Genomic DNA, 14,341 nt, shown 5'->3' with positions numbered 1-14,341 from the left:
TTTTTTATTTGATTTATAATTTCAGACTGTTTATTTCATAGATTTAACATCTACATAACTCAGATTTTTAGAATATTTTAAGTTGTGCTTACTGGAATTGGGGTTTTCTCTTTGCAATGGTAATTGTGTTCTTCCAACACACACACTGATTCATTCAGAAATCTCCTTTGTACTAGTAATTTGGGTTAGTCAAATGTTTGCTGAAAGCAAACACAAATGAGGCATGAACATAACTGAAAGAATTAAAAAATTTAACCAAACTCTTCTGGAAAATGTTCTGCATTATTCTTTCTGGTATTATGACCTCCTGAAATGGAAAAATAGAGGCTGGGGGAGGTGTAGAGGACTGTGCACAGTCAGGAAACAAGATGGAGCAAAGTAGTAGATCTCGATCCCCTCCTTGAAAGTCGGGAAGGTGGGAGAGCACCCCTGCTTTCCAGCAGATGTTATATGTGAAGCTGCACTCCTGACAATTAGTATCAGTTTCATCTGCTAAGGAGCTCCCTCCAGCATCCTTGTAGGACTTGCAGCATCTGTCCCTTTCCCAGCATTCAGGGGTTGGTGCTGGGCTTGGCTTCCCACCAGTGTGATATTGTTAGAGGGGAGGCAACTGGGAGATTATGCATCTTCTGCATTATCCTGTAGCTAGTGCATATCTTTTTTTCCCCTAAGTGGAAAGAAACCTGAAAATGAACTTGACTAGGAAGAGCCTAGTTTATTTAATTGTCTGTGTTCAGAGAACTGTAGAAATTAAACAGCACAGATAGAGGCAGCTTGTGCTCCAGTGGAATTACCATGGATGGGGCAGGAAATCAGACCTACATTCTGTTCCTTATTGCCCTTGATGAACGGATATGCAGCAAGTTACAACTTCTGTATCTCGGGCATTTAAAATTTACATAAAGAAGACCCAAATGTGCACTTCTAAATCTATCCTTAATTATGTATTTATGAATGGTATAATGCTAGAAATGAAAATACCTGGTAAGAAACCTTAGTGTTCATTCCTCTTCAAGGCTGGAGACCAACAATTCAGAGGCTTATTATTGCCAAACTATACATAACAAGCTGGCCTTTTAAAAAAGAGAAGGTGGTTTCTAACCAGAAGACAATGGGAAGTGAGGGCAGATAAGTTTGTCTTGGCAACATATGTTTGAGATTCTTCATGCCAACAGGTGTGCTTTTTTTTACGAGTTATAAAATACTCTTTTCTTGATATGAAAACTAAACAGCACTAAGATGGGTGCTTTAAACTCTTTAACAAAATGTATTTTTTAAAAAATATCAATTATTAAAGTACAGGTGCTCGTTCTGTAAAGCAAATGAAAGCATGTGAGTGGGAGGAAGAAACTAATGGTCATATCAACACAAAGGGCAAGAGCTGGGAGGCAGCTAAGAATTAAGATTCACAACACTCGGCCAACATTGGAAAAAATTTCCTTTCTTAAGTTGCAGTCTGATCTGGTGAAGCATTCTCCCCTGGACATAATTAATCCACCTCAACGAGAGACAGAAGCTGTGTTGATAAAAGAGTGTAGACACCGCATGAAGTTGATGTAAGTTATGTCATTCAGGGGGTGATTTTTACACCCCTGAGCGATGTAACTTACTCATGTCAACTTAAGCAGTAGCGCAGACAAGGCCTAAATTTAATGTATTTTTATTAAAGCTAGATGAAAACCAGACATAAATAATTGTGAATATTTCATCAAAAATTTTCTCCTGTTTTTTGGGTCAAAATTTGAAATCTGAAAATTTTCAACCACCTTTATTTTTTTAGCCGTCCAAGGGGCCATTTGTGTGGGAGGAATGACTCTATACAGGTCAGTTTCAACTCGCAGAGTTCCTCTGGAGCAAGTGGGGCAAAGATCTAGGGAAAATACCTTGCTCTACACACCTACGGAGTCCAAATATAAAAAGTTTCTACAAAGCTGGGGGAAGAGGATAAGGATGCTGCTCTTTAGGCTCAAATCCCTCACCCCCACAGAGACCCCATGTCACAGGGTGGCCTACTCTTTAAGGGGAATCCTTCCCCTCTTAAGGAGAAGGAACCAGTCTCCTGGATGGATGGCAGCTAACTGACTAATGGATCTGATCAAAGGCTACAAAGCTCAGTCTGAAGGAGAGTGCTCCTGGCCAGAGATGCTAGGCGGGCTGCTGCCTGGCTTACGCTACACAGGCCTCAGACGGACGGCGGTAGGACTCCTGACCCAGGCAGAGCAGCAACCCTCCCGCTAGCATCCCTCTCCCTCAGAGCCGTCTCCCTCTAGGGCTACCCTCTTTCTAGCTGAGCACCGATGGCCTTTTTGGGTGCAAGGCCAAACAGCCACCTCGGCAGCTGATTGCTTCCTCCTAGAGGCCCCTCAGAGACAGCCTGGGCCCTGCTCCCCCTACCAGGAGCCTGACACCCCCCTTCCCTCACCCGCAGGGGCTTTCCCAGAGGCCAGGAGCGGCCTGGCTAGGGGATGGGTGGGGCCGCCCCAGCAGAGGCTCAGCCAGCAGCGGTCCCCAGCCCTGGCCCTTGTCCCCCGCTGCGCTAAAACGGCCCCTGGGCGCTGCTCGGATGGGGGGAGGTGGCAGGCGGGCGGGCCCCGATTCTGCCCAGGAGCCCCCGCGCTGGGCCATGGCTGGTGACCACAGCCCGGCCGTCGTCCCCGTGCAATGGGCCGGGCGGGCGCTGCAGGGCGGCGCCGCTGGCAGGTGTGGGATGCTCGGCGTGCGCCGGCCGGCCGAGGCGGCTGCTGCGTGTGTGAGCGCCGCGCCCGGGCTGCGGCGTCTGGCCAGGCGGCGCCGGGAGCCGGCGGGGAGAGACGCGCTCAGCTGCGGGCTGGGCCATGGCGGCCGACAGTAAGTGCGGGGGCCGGGGCTCTGCCCCCCCCCCTTCCCCTCCGTCGGGGTGTCAGCGCCGAGGGCGCAGGAGACGCCTCTGCCCCGGCCGGGGAGCTGCGGCGATGGCTGGCTGGAACCGGGGGAATCGGCCTGGGCAGGGATGAAACCCCAGCCCTGCCTCTCTACTGTCCCCTTAGCGTAACCTCCCTCCGCCCAGCCCTAGTGCCAGCTGCTCTGGTCCTCCCCAGCCCGCACTCCAACGCCAGCCTGTCCCGGCCCCAAGCCCTGCCACCCCCACCCCTCTGCCCAGCCCCTGCCGGCCTCAAACCCCTCAATCCCCAGTTCCTCAATCCCTTTTGCCCCCAGCTGCCTGTAGCCCTCTCTGCGCCCCCAACCTCCCTTAGCCAGGCTGCAACCCTCCCTCCTCTCAGCCTTCCCACTCCCCCATGACTTCTACACCCTTCTGAGCAACGGGGAGCTCTTCTCTTCCTCTTCTTGGGGGAGAGGGAGAATTCACTGGCATGTCCCTGGCCCTTTGCCTTCCCCTTTCTCCAGTTCTCTTCCCCTGCCCTCCACCTGCTGCTAGGCATGAAAACTGCCTGGGCTTTATAGGCAGGGCTTAGGGAAGCCCTGCTAAAAAAGGCAGGATTTTCCTGTGGTCAGTGGATGCCCCACCAGAGCAGAGAGAAATGTCACCTGGTAGGAGAAGGGTTTCCAGTGATAGTGATGTTGGCTGTAAAAGGCAGGGCCTAACTCTGAACTTTTGCCTTTCGGGCCCATCTTGCTGCTAGAATGAGGAAAATCAGGCCAGCCCAGTTCAGCTACCTGCCAGGAAGAGGGTTTTTTCTTTTTATGGCTGTGATTTTATATTTCATTTTATTTGAGAGAATGAGATTTAGGCCCAAAGTCATTGATTGACTTCTACATTCGGGTGTGTGTGTGTGTGTATGGGGGGGCAAATTCCATGCCTGCCTGAAGCTTGCAGTTTGGGGGGCAATGCCCCCCTGCCTCCTCAAACTACACCCATGCTTAGGCCTATCTGTTTAGTTTATGCCCCCAAAAGTGGGTTGCCTCACAGCCTAGCTCAGATGTTCTCAACCTGTGGCCCAAGGACTGCTTGAGGCCCAATCAGTACAGAGCTGCGGGCCATGTGATATTCTCAGGGCCATACACGTAGTATTAGATACAGCCCACGTTAACACGTTGTGGGCCGCATATGTGATCCACAATGGTAAATAGGTTGAGATCCACTGAGAGACAGGACTGCTTCTTACTCTTTGTGTGTATAACTCCTAGCGTGATGGGATCCTGATCTCTGCTGCAGCCTCTAGAGACTAACTACTAATAATGGTCAGCTTCCCTTTTGTCTCATCTGTTACAGTTGTTGCATAGTGACAGGAACGGTCTAGGCTTAAGTTTTGGCTGCAGTAGTTTTATATGCACACATGTGATATCCACCTCTGTTAATTGATATAAGCCACTCTAGTGTTTGGTCACCAGGTTCTGCGTCGTGCCACCTTTGATTCAGGGCAGTACTCTTAGCTTTTAGAATCACCATCCCAATCTTTGTCTTCATATTTTATACAGAAACAGACATTAATACTTGTTAAAGGGTGTTTAACTGATCCATTGCATATGGCCTGATTGAAGAATTGTTTTTGAAAAATAATACAGAATTCTTTAAATGATGGTGTGTGTCAAGTTATGGTCGAGAACAAAAACCTGACTTTGAGCTTTTTTGAAAGCAATTAGACTATTCAGGGAATTTATTTCCCTCTGCCTTTAACTGTACAGTGATAGTTAAATATGTCTGCTGTTCCTTGATTTCTTTCAAGAGCATCTCCCTCAGGACAGATTGTCTTGGGCAAGGCCCAGATGAAATGCAGATTGTTGTGCACTGCTTTTATTGAGGCCTTAGAAGAATTATGGAATGACCTGATTTGTTCAATTTTATACGACAACTTTGTCAAATGCTGGCTTTCCTCTTGTTGCTTTCATAAGTTAGCTGGGACCTGAGGGCAGGTCGGTGCTGAATACATAATTAAAAATGGTCTTTATCATATTTTAGAATATTTTACAAATATATGAAAATACAAAGGGCCAGCTTCTCGTCCCCAGAGTGCCCTGGCAGCACAAATGTGAGATGTACAGATATCAATATGCCTTGAATCTACTATTAATAACTATAGAGCCTTCAGTCCCTTAAATAAAAAAAGCTATCCCTCTATTGCTCTCATCAAAAACACAAACAAGATCACAAGATGTACCTTTGTTTGCCTCTAACATCTTCCTCCAGGAATAGGAAACGGGATGTGTTACCAAAATCATCAAGTTATTGTTTGTTACTTGGGCAAGAATCTCATAACATATATGAAGGCAAATGTATCTCTTTCCCTCTGACTAGCTAAAAAGAGCCTCTCACCGGCTGACAAACCAGGGTGACATCTTCTTGGCCTGTGCAGAGTGACCCATTGTGTCCTGTAAGTTAATCAAGTTATAGAGATGAGTTGAGAATTTTAAATCGGTTAAGAATAGCTAGTGGAGTGACCTACAGACAGACAAAGGCTGTAGGGGTCAAGCTTGCTGTATCTTTCGCCCCCCCCCCCCGTTAAGTTGTCTGCCTTATTAATCAGATATACATCCCTCTGTCTGCAGATGATCTGCTTTGTTTCTTTGATATGATGTCTCTTGTTCTGTTGTAATCCCTGAAGGATATAAAATAAAAGGTATTAGTTATAAATAAGGAATGTATGGACTATGTCCACTAAATTTAGAAGAACTAAAGGCTTCTGTTGGTTTTTTTCTTAAATGTTTGTTGCAGTCTGCAGATGGTATGAATTATATGGCACCAGAAAGAAAAATACGATTGAAAAATATCATCACCTAACCAGTGTATAACTCTGCAGTAGTAAAATAAATGGTTTAAAAGTGGTGTGTGTGTGTGTGTGTGTGTGTGTGTGTGTGTGTGTGTGAAATTCCAATTAATGGTCTGGGTTAATAGAGAAATACAATCCTTGAAATGAATTAAACTAGGGCTGTCGATTAATTGCAGTTAGCTCATGCGATTAACTCAAAAAAATTTAATTGCGATGAATCGCATTGTTAAACAATAGAATACCAATTGAAATGTATTCAATATTTTTGGATGTTTTTTCTACATTTTCAAATATATTGATTTATATTACAACAGAGAATACAAAGTGTACAGTGCTCACTTTATAGTATTATTTTTTATTACAAATATTTGCACTGTAAAAATGATGAACAAAAGAAATAGTATTTTTCAATTCACCTCATACAAGTAGTGTAGAGCAATCTCTTTATTGTGAACGTGTAACTTACAAATGCAGATTTTTGTTTGTTATATAACTGCACTCAAAAACAAAACAATGTAAAACTTTAGAGCCAACAAGTCCACTCAGTCCTACTTCTTGTTCAGCCAATTGCTAAGACAAACAAGTTTGTTTACATTTACAGGAGATAATGCTGCCTGCTTCTTGTTTACAATGTCACCTGAAAGTGAGAACAGACGTTCGCATGGCACTTTTGTAGCCGATGTTGCAAGGGATTTACGTGTCAGATATGCTAAACATTCATATGCCCCTTCATGCTTCGGCCACCATTCCAGAGGACATGCTTCCATGCTAATGATGCTCGTAAAAAAATAAAATGTTAATTAAATTTGTGACTGAACTCCTTGTAGGAGAATTGTATGTCTCCTGTTCTGTTTTACCTGCATTCTGCCATATATTTCATGTTATAGCAGTCTTGGATGATGACCCCAGCACATGTTCATTTTAAGAACACTTTCACAGCAGATTTGACAAAACGCAAAGAAGGTACCAATGTGAGATTTCTAAAGATAGCTAGAGCACTTGACCCAAGGTTTAAGAATCTGAAGTGCAGTCCGAAATCTGAACGGGACGAGGTGTGGAGCATGCTTTCAGAAGTCTTAAAAGAGCAACACTCAGATGTAGAAACTACAGAACCCAAACCATCAAAAAAGAAAATCAACCTTCTGCTGGTGGTATCTGACTCAGATGATGAAAATGAACATGCGTCGGTCCGCTCTGCTTTGGATCGTTATCGAGCAGAACCCATCATTGGCATGAATGCATGTCCTCTGGAATGGTGGTTGAAGCATGAAGGGACATATTAATCTTTAGCGCATCTGGCATGTAAATATCTCGTGACGCCGGCTACAACAGTATCATGCGAACTGCTGGTCTCACTTTCAGGTGATGTAAACAAGAAGCGGGCAGCATTATCTGCTGCAAATTGTAACCAAATTTGTTTGTCTGAGCGATTGCCTGAAGTAGGACTGAGTGGACTTGTAGGCTCTAAAGCTTTACATTATTCTATTTTTGAATGCAGTTATTTTTTTGTACATAACTCTACATTTGTAAGTTCAACTTTCATGATAAAGAGATTGCACTACAGTACTTGTATGAAGTGAATTGAAAAATACTATTTCTTTTGTTTTTTTACAGTGCAAATATTTGTAATAAAAAATAAATACAAAGTGAGCACGAAAAGAACAGGAGTACTTGTGGCACCTTAGAGACTAACAAATTTATTTGAGCATAAGCTTTTGTGGGCTACAGCCAGGGCCGGCTCCAGGCACCAGCTTGTCAAGCAGGTGCTTGGGGCGGCCACTCCAGAGAGGGGCGGCACGTCCATCTCTTCGGCGTCAGTTCGGCGGACGGTCCCTCACTCCGGCTCGGAGCGTAGGACCTCCCGCCGAATTGCCGCCGCAGATCACGATCACGGCTTTGCTTTTTTTTTTTTTTTGGCTGCTTGGGACGGCCAAAACCCTGGAGCCGGCCCTGGCTACAGTCCTCTTCTTCGGATGCATAGAATGGAACATATATTGAGGATATATATATATATATATATATATATACACATACAGAGAGCATGAAAAAGGTGGGAGTTGTTTTACCAACTCTGAGAGGCCAATTAAGTAAAAGGAAAAAAAACTTTTGAAGTGATAATCAAGCTAGCCCAGTACAGACAGTTTGATAAGAAGTGTGAGAGTACTTACATGGGGAGATAGATTCAATGTTTGTAATGTTTTTTTTTTTCCTGTTACTTAATTGGCCTCTCAGAGTTGGTAAGACAACTCCCACCTGTTCATGCTCTCTGTATGTGTATATATATATCCTCAATATATGTTCCATTCTATGCATCTGAAGAAGTGGGCTGTAGCCCACGAAAGCTTATGCTCAAATAAATTTTGTTAGTCTCTAAGGCTTGGTCTACACTAAACCCCCAAATCGAACTAAGGTACGCAACTTCAGCTACGTGAATAACGTAGCTGAAGTCGACGTACCTTAGTTCGAACTTACCGCGGTCCAGACCCGGCAGGCAGGCTCCCCCGTCAACGCCGCGTACTCCTCGCGGCGAGCAGGATTACCGGAGTCGACGGGGAGCACTTCTGAGTTCGATTTATTGCGTCCAGACAAGACGCGATAAATCGAACCCAGAAGTTCGATTGCCTGCCGCCGAACCAGCGCGTAAGTATAGACAAGCCCTAAGATGCCACAAGTACTCCTGTTCTTTTTGCGGATACAGACTAACACGGCTGCTACTCTGAAAAGTGAGCACTGTACTCTTTGTATTCCGTGTTCTAACGTAAATCAATATATTTGAAAATGTAGAAAACATCCAAAAATATTTAAATAAATGGTATTCTGTTATTGTTTAACAGTGCGATTAATCGCAATTAATTTTTTTTAATCGCTTGACAGCCCTAAATAAAACACACACAGCCTGCAATGAAGAAAGGATGAAAAATATTTGTACACTGATGCCATCTTCTAGAAGTTGAAGAAAGCAACAGAGAACTTGAGAGAGCAAAAACATGAGAGCCTTTTTGGCAAATTCCAATAGAAATAAGAGATTTGCCCCTTCCAACGATTCCTGAAAACAGGGTATAAAATTGAGGTCACTGTGTAGGACCTCAGAGTTTGCTGAACCTGCCAAAGAAGCTGTTGAACTCGTAAAGTGCTATTAGGCACTTGGGCCAGCCATGGGAATAGCTCTCCCCTATCACAAGCTTGCAAGGACTGAGAAGTGGTGGTGAGATTTCATTTCACAGGTTGTATTTCTCTTGGTGGTCTTTAATAGAAGTAACTGAAAGTTTCCTTGGTGAGTCTGTACTCTTTCTAATGCAATCTCAAGGAACCATATTTTAACTAAGTGATACTATATGCATGTTCCTACTTTGTAAATCCAAATAGATTGGCTTATGAGAGCCTCAAACAATTTTAAGTAGTTCCTTTTGGTGATATAAACTAGTTCCTCTCAAACGAAGAACAGGGAATAGCGGACGATTCATAAGAGTGCCTTAAGACAAAGTGCATTTTAACTTTTGAGAGAATTATTTGAAGTGTGATAAGTGTATCAGAAATAGTGAAGTACTGATAACTGATGATTACAATTAAATGTAGTAAGAAGTCCTGGTGATTAGTATTTTATGGTACAGCTGCTGGGCCTTGACATTGACCTGTGACAATTGCTTGCGGGACTGCATGTGTGTTTTGTGTTCAAAACATTGCTGGAATGTTTGGTATATCTAAACATGACTTATAAAACTGCTGATTATATTCCTGTGTGGTTGTTGGTGAATCAACAAACTTGTTCGGTTGAAAATAGCTGTGCCCTGATTTGAGAAACACTATTGAAGATAAAAGTTGATCTGAGAAGAACCTAACATTATAATTTGTAAGCTAATGCTCGCTGGACTATACAAAAGTGGCTAAACATATTAAATTCCATTTAGATGGTAGCTATGATATTTATCCAATTGGCAACTTGGATTTCAGCTTTAAAATCTAACTGGCATATTGGGAGTCAGTTTTTATGAATTTACCAGCCATGTTGCCAGAGCAGTTGCAAAGCTGACTGAACTGACCATCTGAGGATTCCCCCTGCGTGGGGAAAGTTGTGGATGGAGTAGAGCCCCCATAGTGGCTTCTATGGCAGCAACCTCTCATAGGAGCCATTCCTGGCAGAAAGGGGGCATGACCAGAGCATCTCTATTTGTTGGTGATTCCTGGTGGCCAGCGGCAGCCAGGCATATGTTAGAGCAGCCCTGAGGCTGCTCTGATTTATATTAGTGATCCACCAATTGTCCTTTTTGTCTCAAGGATTGGGGATGAGGGGAATAAAGAGGGGCGTGTATGGCAATCTTGACCCCACCTGAGGCTGCACCACTTGTCAGGGTCAGCGAGTACCAAAAAACCTGAATAATTTTAATGCATAGCTAACATTAGGGGTCTATTCCTCATAGTATTAGATCCATTCAGGGTTCATGAGACTCTCATCAAATGAAAGCTGTTCCAAGAGGGAATAGAGGAGAATTGCTACAAGAACACCAGTCTGTTTAAGGCAGTCACTTTTAAATACTAGAAAATGTTGGATGTTTCTGTATTGAAGATGAATTCCAGATCTTCTTGAAGTTTTTTAAATTGACATTTTAGTATTTTTTCTCTTTTCTTCACATGAAGTTGATTATGACATTAATAGCTTTTTAAACACTTGTTCTGGATGTTTATTTTGAAGATGCTTGTTGTATTTACACGAATGTCTGAGTAGGTTCAGGTAATCTTGGAGTAGGCGTGTCTCTGTGTTTTCAGACAGTTGCACAGAACATAGCTGCAAAGGACCACAGGTTTCCGAACATGTTTCTAGTTTTATACTCCTAGAAGCTGTGTGCAAATGTGACAGATTTTTAGACAATTGTTACCTGTTTTATGGGCTCAAACCTTGTTTGTTATGAAACACTTTTTGTAGATGTAAAAGTAGAGTGGATTGTTTTTAAAACAACGTAAAATGCTTTGTCTTGTTTAAGAGGCACAGTGACGTCAAAAGGCAGCTTTTACAAGGACGCCTAGGAAAATCATTGCCACAAGATGTTGAAGCAAAGAGCATAGACAGGTTCGAAAACTGGAGATTTATAGAAACAACCAGAATACTGCAATTACAAGTTTTAGGCTTCGATTTTGGAAACACTCGTGCCTCTGCTTAACTTTACCATGTGAATTTAGCCTTGTTGATATCAACAGGACTACACCAGTGGACTACAGATGGGTAAAATATGTTGATCTGTGAAAATACAGAAAACTTCATGTTGGTATTCTACTTTGAGAGTGTCCATTTGACACTTCCTCTGTTGGTATAAGCTTCCTTTCCCTGTCATTTGCTCTAGTGACTTTCTCATCAGACCTGTGTTTGATAGCTGTTTTGACTATTCTTACTGACTTGGAGTTGATTGGTGCTTCCGCTGTAGAAAGATGATTCTTCTGGCTGTAATGAAAGCTACCAGTGTTTTTGAGGTAGGTCCAGTCACAGGTGACTTTTGGGGGGGCTTAAGATGGAAGTTTTGTTTAAGGGTGGCAAGGGTATTTTTAATATCACAGCTAAGTATCTGCATTCTCTTCTCAGTCACACCAGTTTAGTCCACCATGAAGCGAATAGGGTTGGCACTGATGTAACTGAGTATAATTTAACCCTTAAAGTTCCAGTAAGGCTAGGTCTAATTTTATCAGCAAGTGTGGTCCTGAGATGGGAGAGTCTCCAGTGCCTGCTGTTTCTGTGAGGCATGCTTTGGAGGTGAATAAAGGATCTGGAGTCCTTTAGAAATCTTGTGGATGTGGAGAAGGAAGTGGTACCATAGTTATGTTTTTAAACCTTGTCCCAATGCGGGTCAGTGGTACCATGGCTTAGTCCCATTTGTTTAACTCCCGTATCCACTGGGCACATCAATGCACTGAACCATTCATACTCTCACTGAAAGCAGTGATGCTGGAACACTTTTTACAGTGGGGATGCTGAAAGCCAGTGGTCCCCAAACTTTTTACCTTGCACCCCTTTACTCCTGTCTGGGCGGTGGCTCGGGGGCGGGGGGCAGACAAGTGTCAGGGTGAGCCAGCTGGGACCACAGCTGCGGGCGGGAGCAGAGCCCCGGGTGTGGGGCCGGCAGCCGGGATCCCGGGTGCGGGGCCAGGAGCAGAGCCCTGGGCACGGTCTGGTGGCAGCCGGGACCCTGTGCAAAACCTGGGGGTGCTGCAGTAGCCCCACACCTTTAGATCCCGAGCCTGTGACTGAAAGGGTCTGTAAAGGCCTTTAGTTTGAATTGGACTTAAGTGAACAAGTGGATTTATCTGAACAAGTCACCCACGGTGATGGCCGTGGGATAAGAACTTGAGCAGAATAATAATCTGTTGAGGGTGGCAGGAGAGGGAAATCCACAGGAAAATATGGGTCTGTTACAGCTCCCATCTACAGAGCCTGGTTTTTTAGCTCAAGATGTGGAAATGCATTTTTAGCTCTAGAGGTCCCTGCTTCAATCCCTGGTGCCAGGCAAGATGGCTGCCATCACATATGCATGTGCAAAGGGTGGGGATGAGATTTGGCAAATGAACACGTGCTCAAAAATTTGCAGGCAGGATTAGTGGATGTCTGTTAAAAACAGGCTGTCACTGTTCAGAACATTTAAAGTCTCACTCTCTGGTGTGGTCACTTTCCTTGTCTCTCTGGATGACATAAAAACATTAGGTTTGTGGTGTTGCTGGAGATGATTCCTGCGACTTTTGGCTAGCAATGGATAAGCACCGTGTATTGTGCTGTCTGAGAAGGGAATGCACCAGCCCATTGAATATGCATTTTTAGATACAAGACTTGAGATAAAAGACAATTGTAGAAGACTTTACTGAATGGTGTTACACAGGTCCCTACAAAAATGCTGCCTTTGACTTCTTTGCAGATATCCAGTACCTGCTCAGATATCTTGATTTTTGTTGTGTTAACCATTGTTGTGTCATTTGATGTTCTGTTGACTGAATTCTCACTGTCCAACTGGAGGCTTGTGTTGTGTCTGTCTAGTGATTGTAAATCAAATCTTGAAAAATGCCTGCTTAGTTTAAAATATTGCTTGTGATCATAGGTTCTTTTCTTAATACTCAGGACACACTGAATTTTCTGAAAGAGCTTTCGTTTGTGCTTACAACGTGTCTCCGTGGAATAACATTGAAAGGAAAACGTGGATTCAAACTCCAGTGATATGTCATTTGGAGAATATTTTAAATCACTGTTTCATTCTTGATCGGTGTTCAAATGGAAGCAGTGTTCAAAAAGAAGCCTTTTGTGCAGGGGGAATTTTCATTTTTTAACTTGGCAGTGTAATCAGAATTTAGAACCCAAGGAGGACTGCTTACCCCATGGAATTAACATTGTTCTCTGGGGAAATATGCAGCCTTGTGTGCACCTCTGGAAGTAGGAGTGCAGGAGGTATGATTATGCTGAAGAAATGGTAGACAATTAAAGGGGGTAGGCAGCATTTGTCACATTAGACAGAGCTTAATGGGCTCCCCTGGTTGTGATATCTTTCTCTATAGGCTCCTAAAAAGCTTTGAAAATCTGCCCCCCCAAGCCATACTAATATCTGGTGTGCACTAGCCAAAGCCACTAGTGTGTATTGTGGTCACAGTGCATAAACTCTTTCAGTAGACTGCAGGCATTCAAATAGAATAAATATTAAGCAAAACTTTCAAATGGATGAGACAGCTTAACATTGGCCCAGTGCTACAAGTGCGTACTCAGGTGAGAAACCAAGTCACTCACCTGAATAAAGGGTTGTGGGATCGGGTTTCATGTTATGCTTTGTTTATGCCCTTGTGATTTATTCCAGATGGTGCTATCATTTCTCTAATGAGCCATCTGCAATATTCTGTAACATTTTAGTGTCTGAGTGTTCTTTTGATCCTGGTGTACAGGAGAACATCAGACAATCCGGTCTGGCTGAGTTCTTCTCCAGCATTGGTGGGCTGTAGGATTACACTAATGCAAATAAGAATGGTAATAATCACCATTGGGGAATTATCTGAAAATGCGAGGCAGCATCTACATTTAAAAGCAGCATCATTGATCCCTTATTTCCTTGAGACAGGCTGATGTCCTAATCAATGAAAGTAAGTAGCTTTCATGGTCATTTTCCTTTTGTACGATCTATTGCTGATTGCTGTTGTGCATTGAGTGATCAATTATTCATTAAGGGGTTGATTCTGATCTGTCTGGAAATAAAAAGGAGAATAACTCCCCAAATCTATCATATTTCTGCCTGCCTGAAAGCACAATTTATGCTGTGTTTTTTTTTCATACTGTTTTGGCAGATGTATCTATTTCTGGGCAGGAATTTCACATCTGTGCTTCTGTCAACTGTGTTTTGGGCTTAACCCATCAAAATGGCTGTGAATAGGTCCCACTTGGGTGTATTTTAATCTACCATGGATCTCCTTTTGGCTGCCCAATCCAGAATAGTTTCCTAAATATTTTCCTTACTAAAGGTAACATAGACCAGTACAGTGACTGATGACAATGTTATATGATGAGTAAACAATTAACTGAAACTGCGGGTCCAACCAGTTTACTCACGATGCCTGAGGGTGGGAAAGGCACTGTAGATGGCATTTGCTCCATTTCTTGTCTCCTCTTCATAGCTATTGCAATC

At 43.5% G+C, this 14,341-nt stretch overlaps 1 protein-coding gene across 2 annotated transcripts in view; it reads left to right on the top strand.

The window, feature by feature from the left end:
• Positions 1-2,658: 2,658 nt before the first annotated feature.
• Positions 2,659-14,341, top strand: part of SYT16 (synaptotagmin 16) — a 140,158-nt gene continuing 128,475 nt past the window's right edge. For both annotated transcript variants that reach the window (XM_065593786.1, XM_005285877.5), the window contains exon 1: positions 2,659-2,847. In XM_065593786.1, coding sequence (XP_065449858.1) covers positions 2,835-2,847 — 13 coding nt within the window. In that variant the 5' untranslated portion in view covers positions 2,659-2,834. The remainder of the gene's footprint in view (positions 2,848-14,341) is intronic.

This window comes from Chrysemys picta, chromosome 4, assembly GCF_011386835.1.
Source record: "Chrysemys picta bellii isolate R12L10 chromosome 4, ASM1138683v2, whole genome shotgun sequence".
Taxonomy (NCBI): domain Eukaryota; kingdom Metazoa; phylum Chordata; order Testudines; family Emydidae; genus Chrysemys; species Chrysemys picta.
This window is presented reverse-complemented; position numbering and strand designations above follow the sequence as displayed.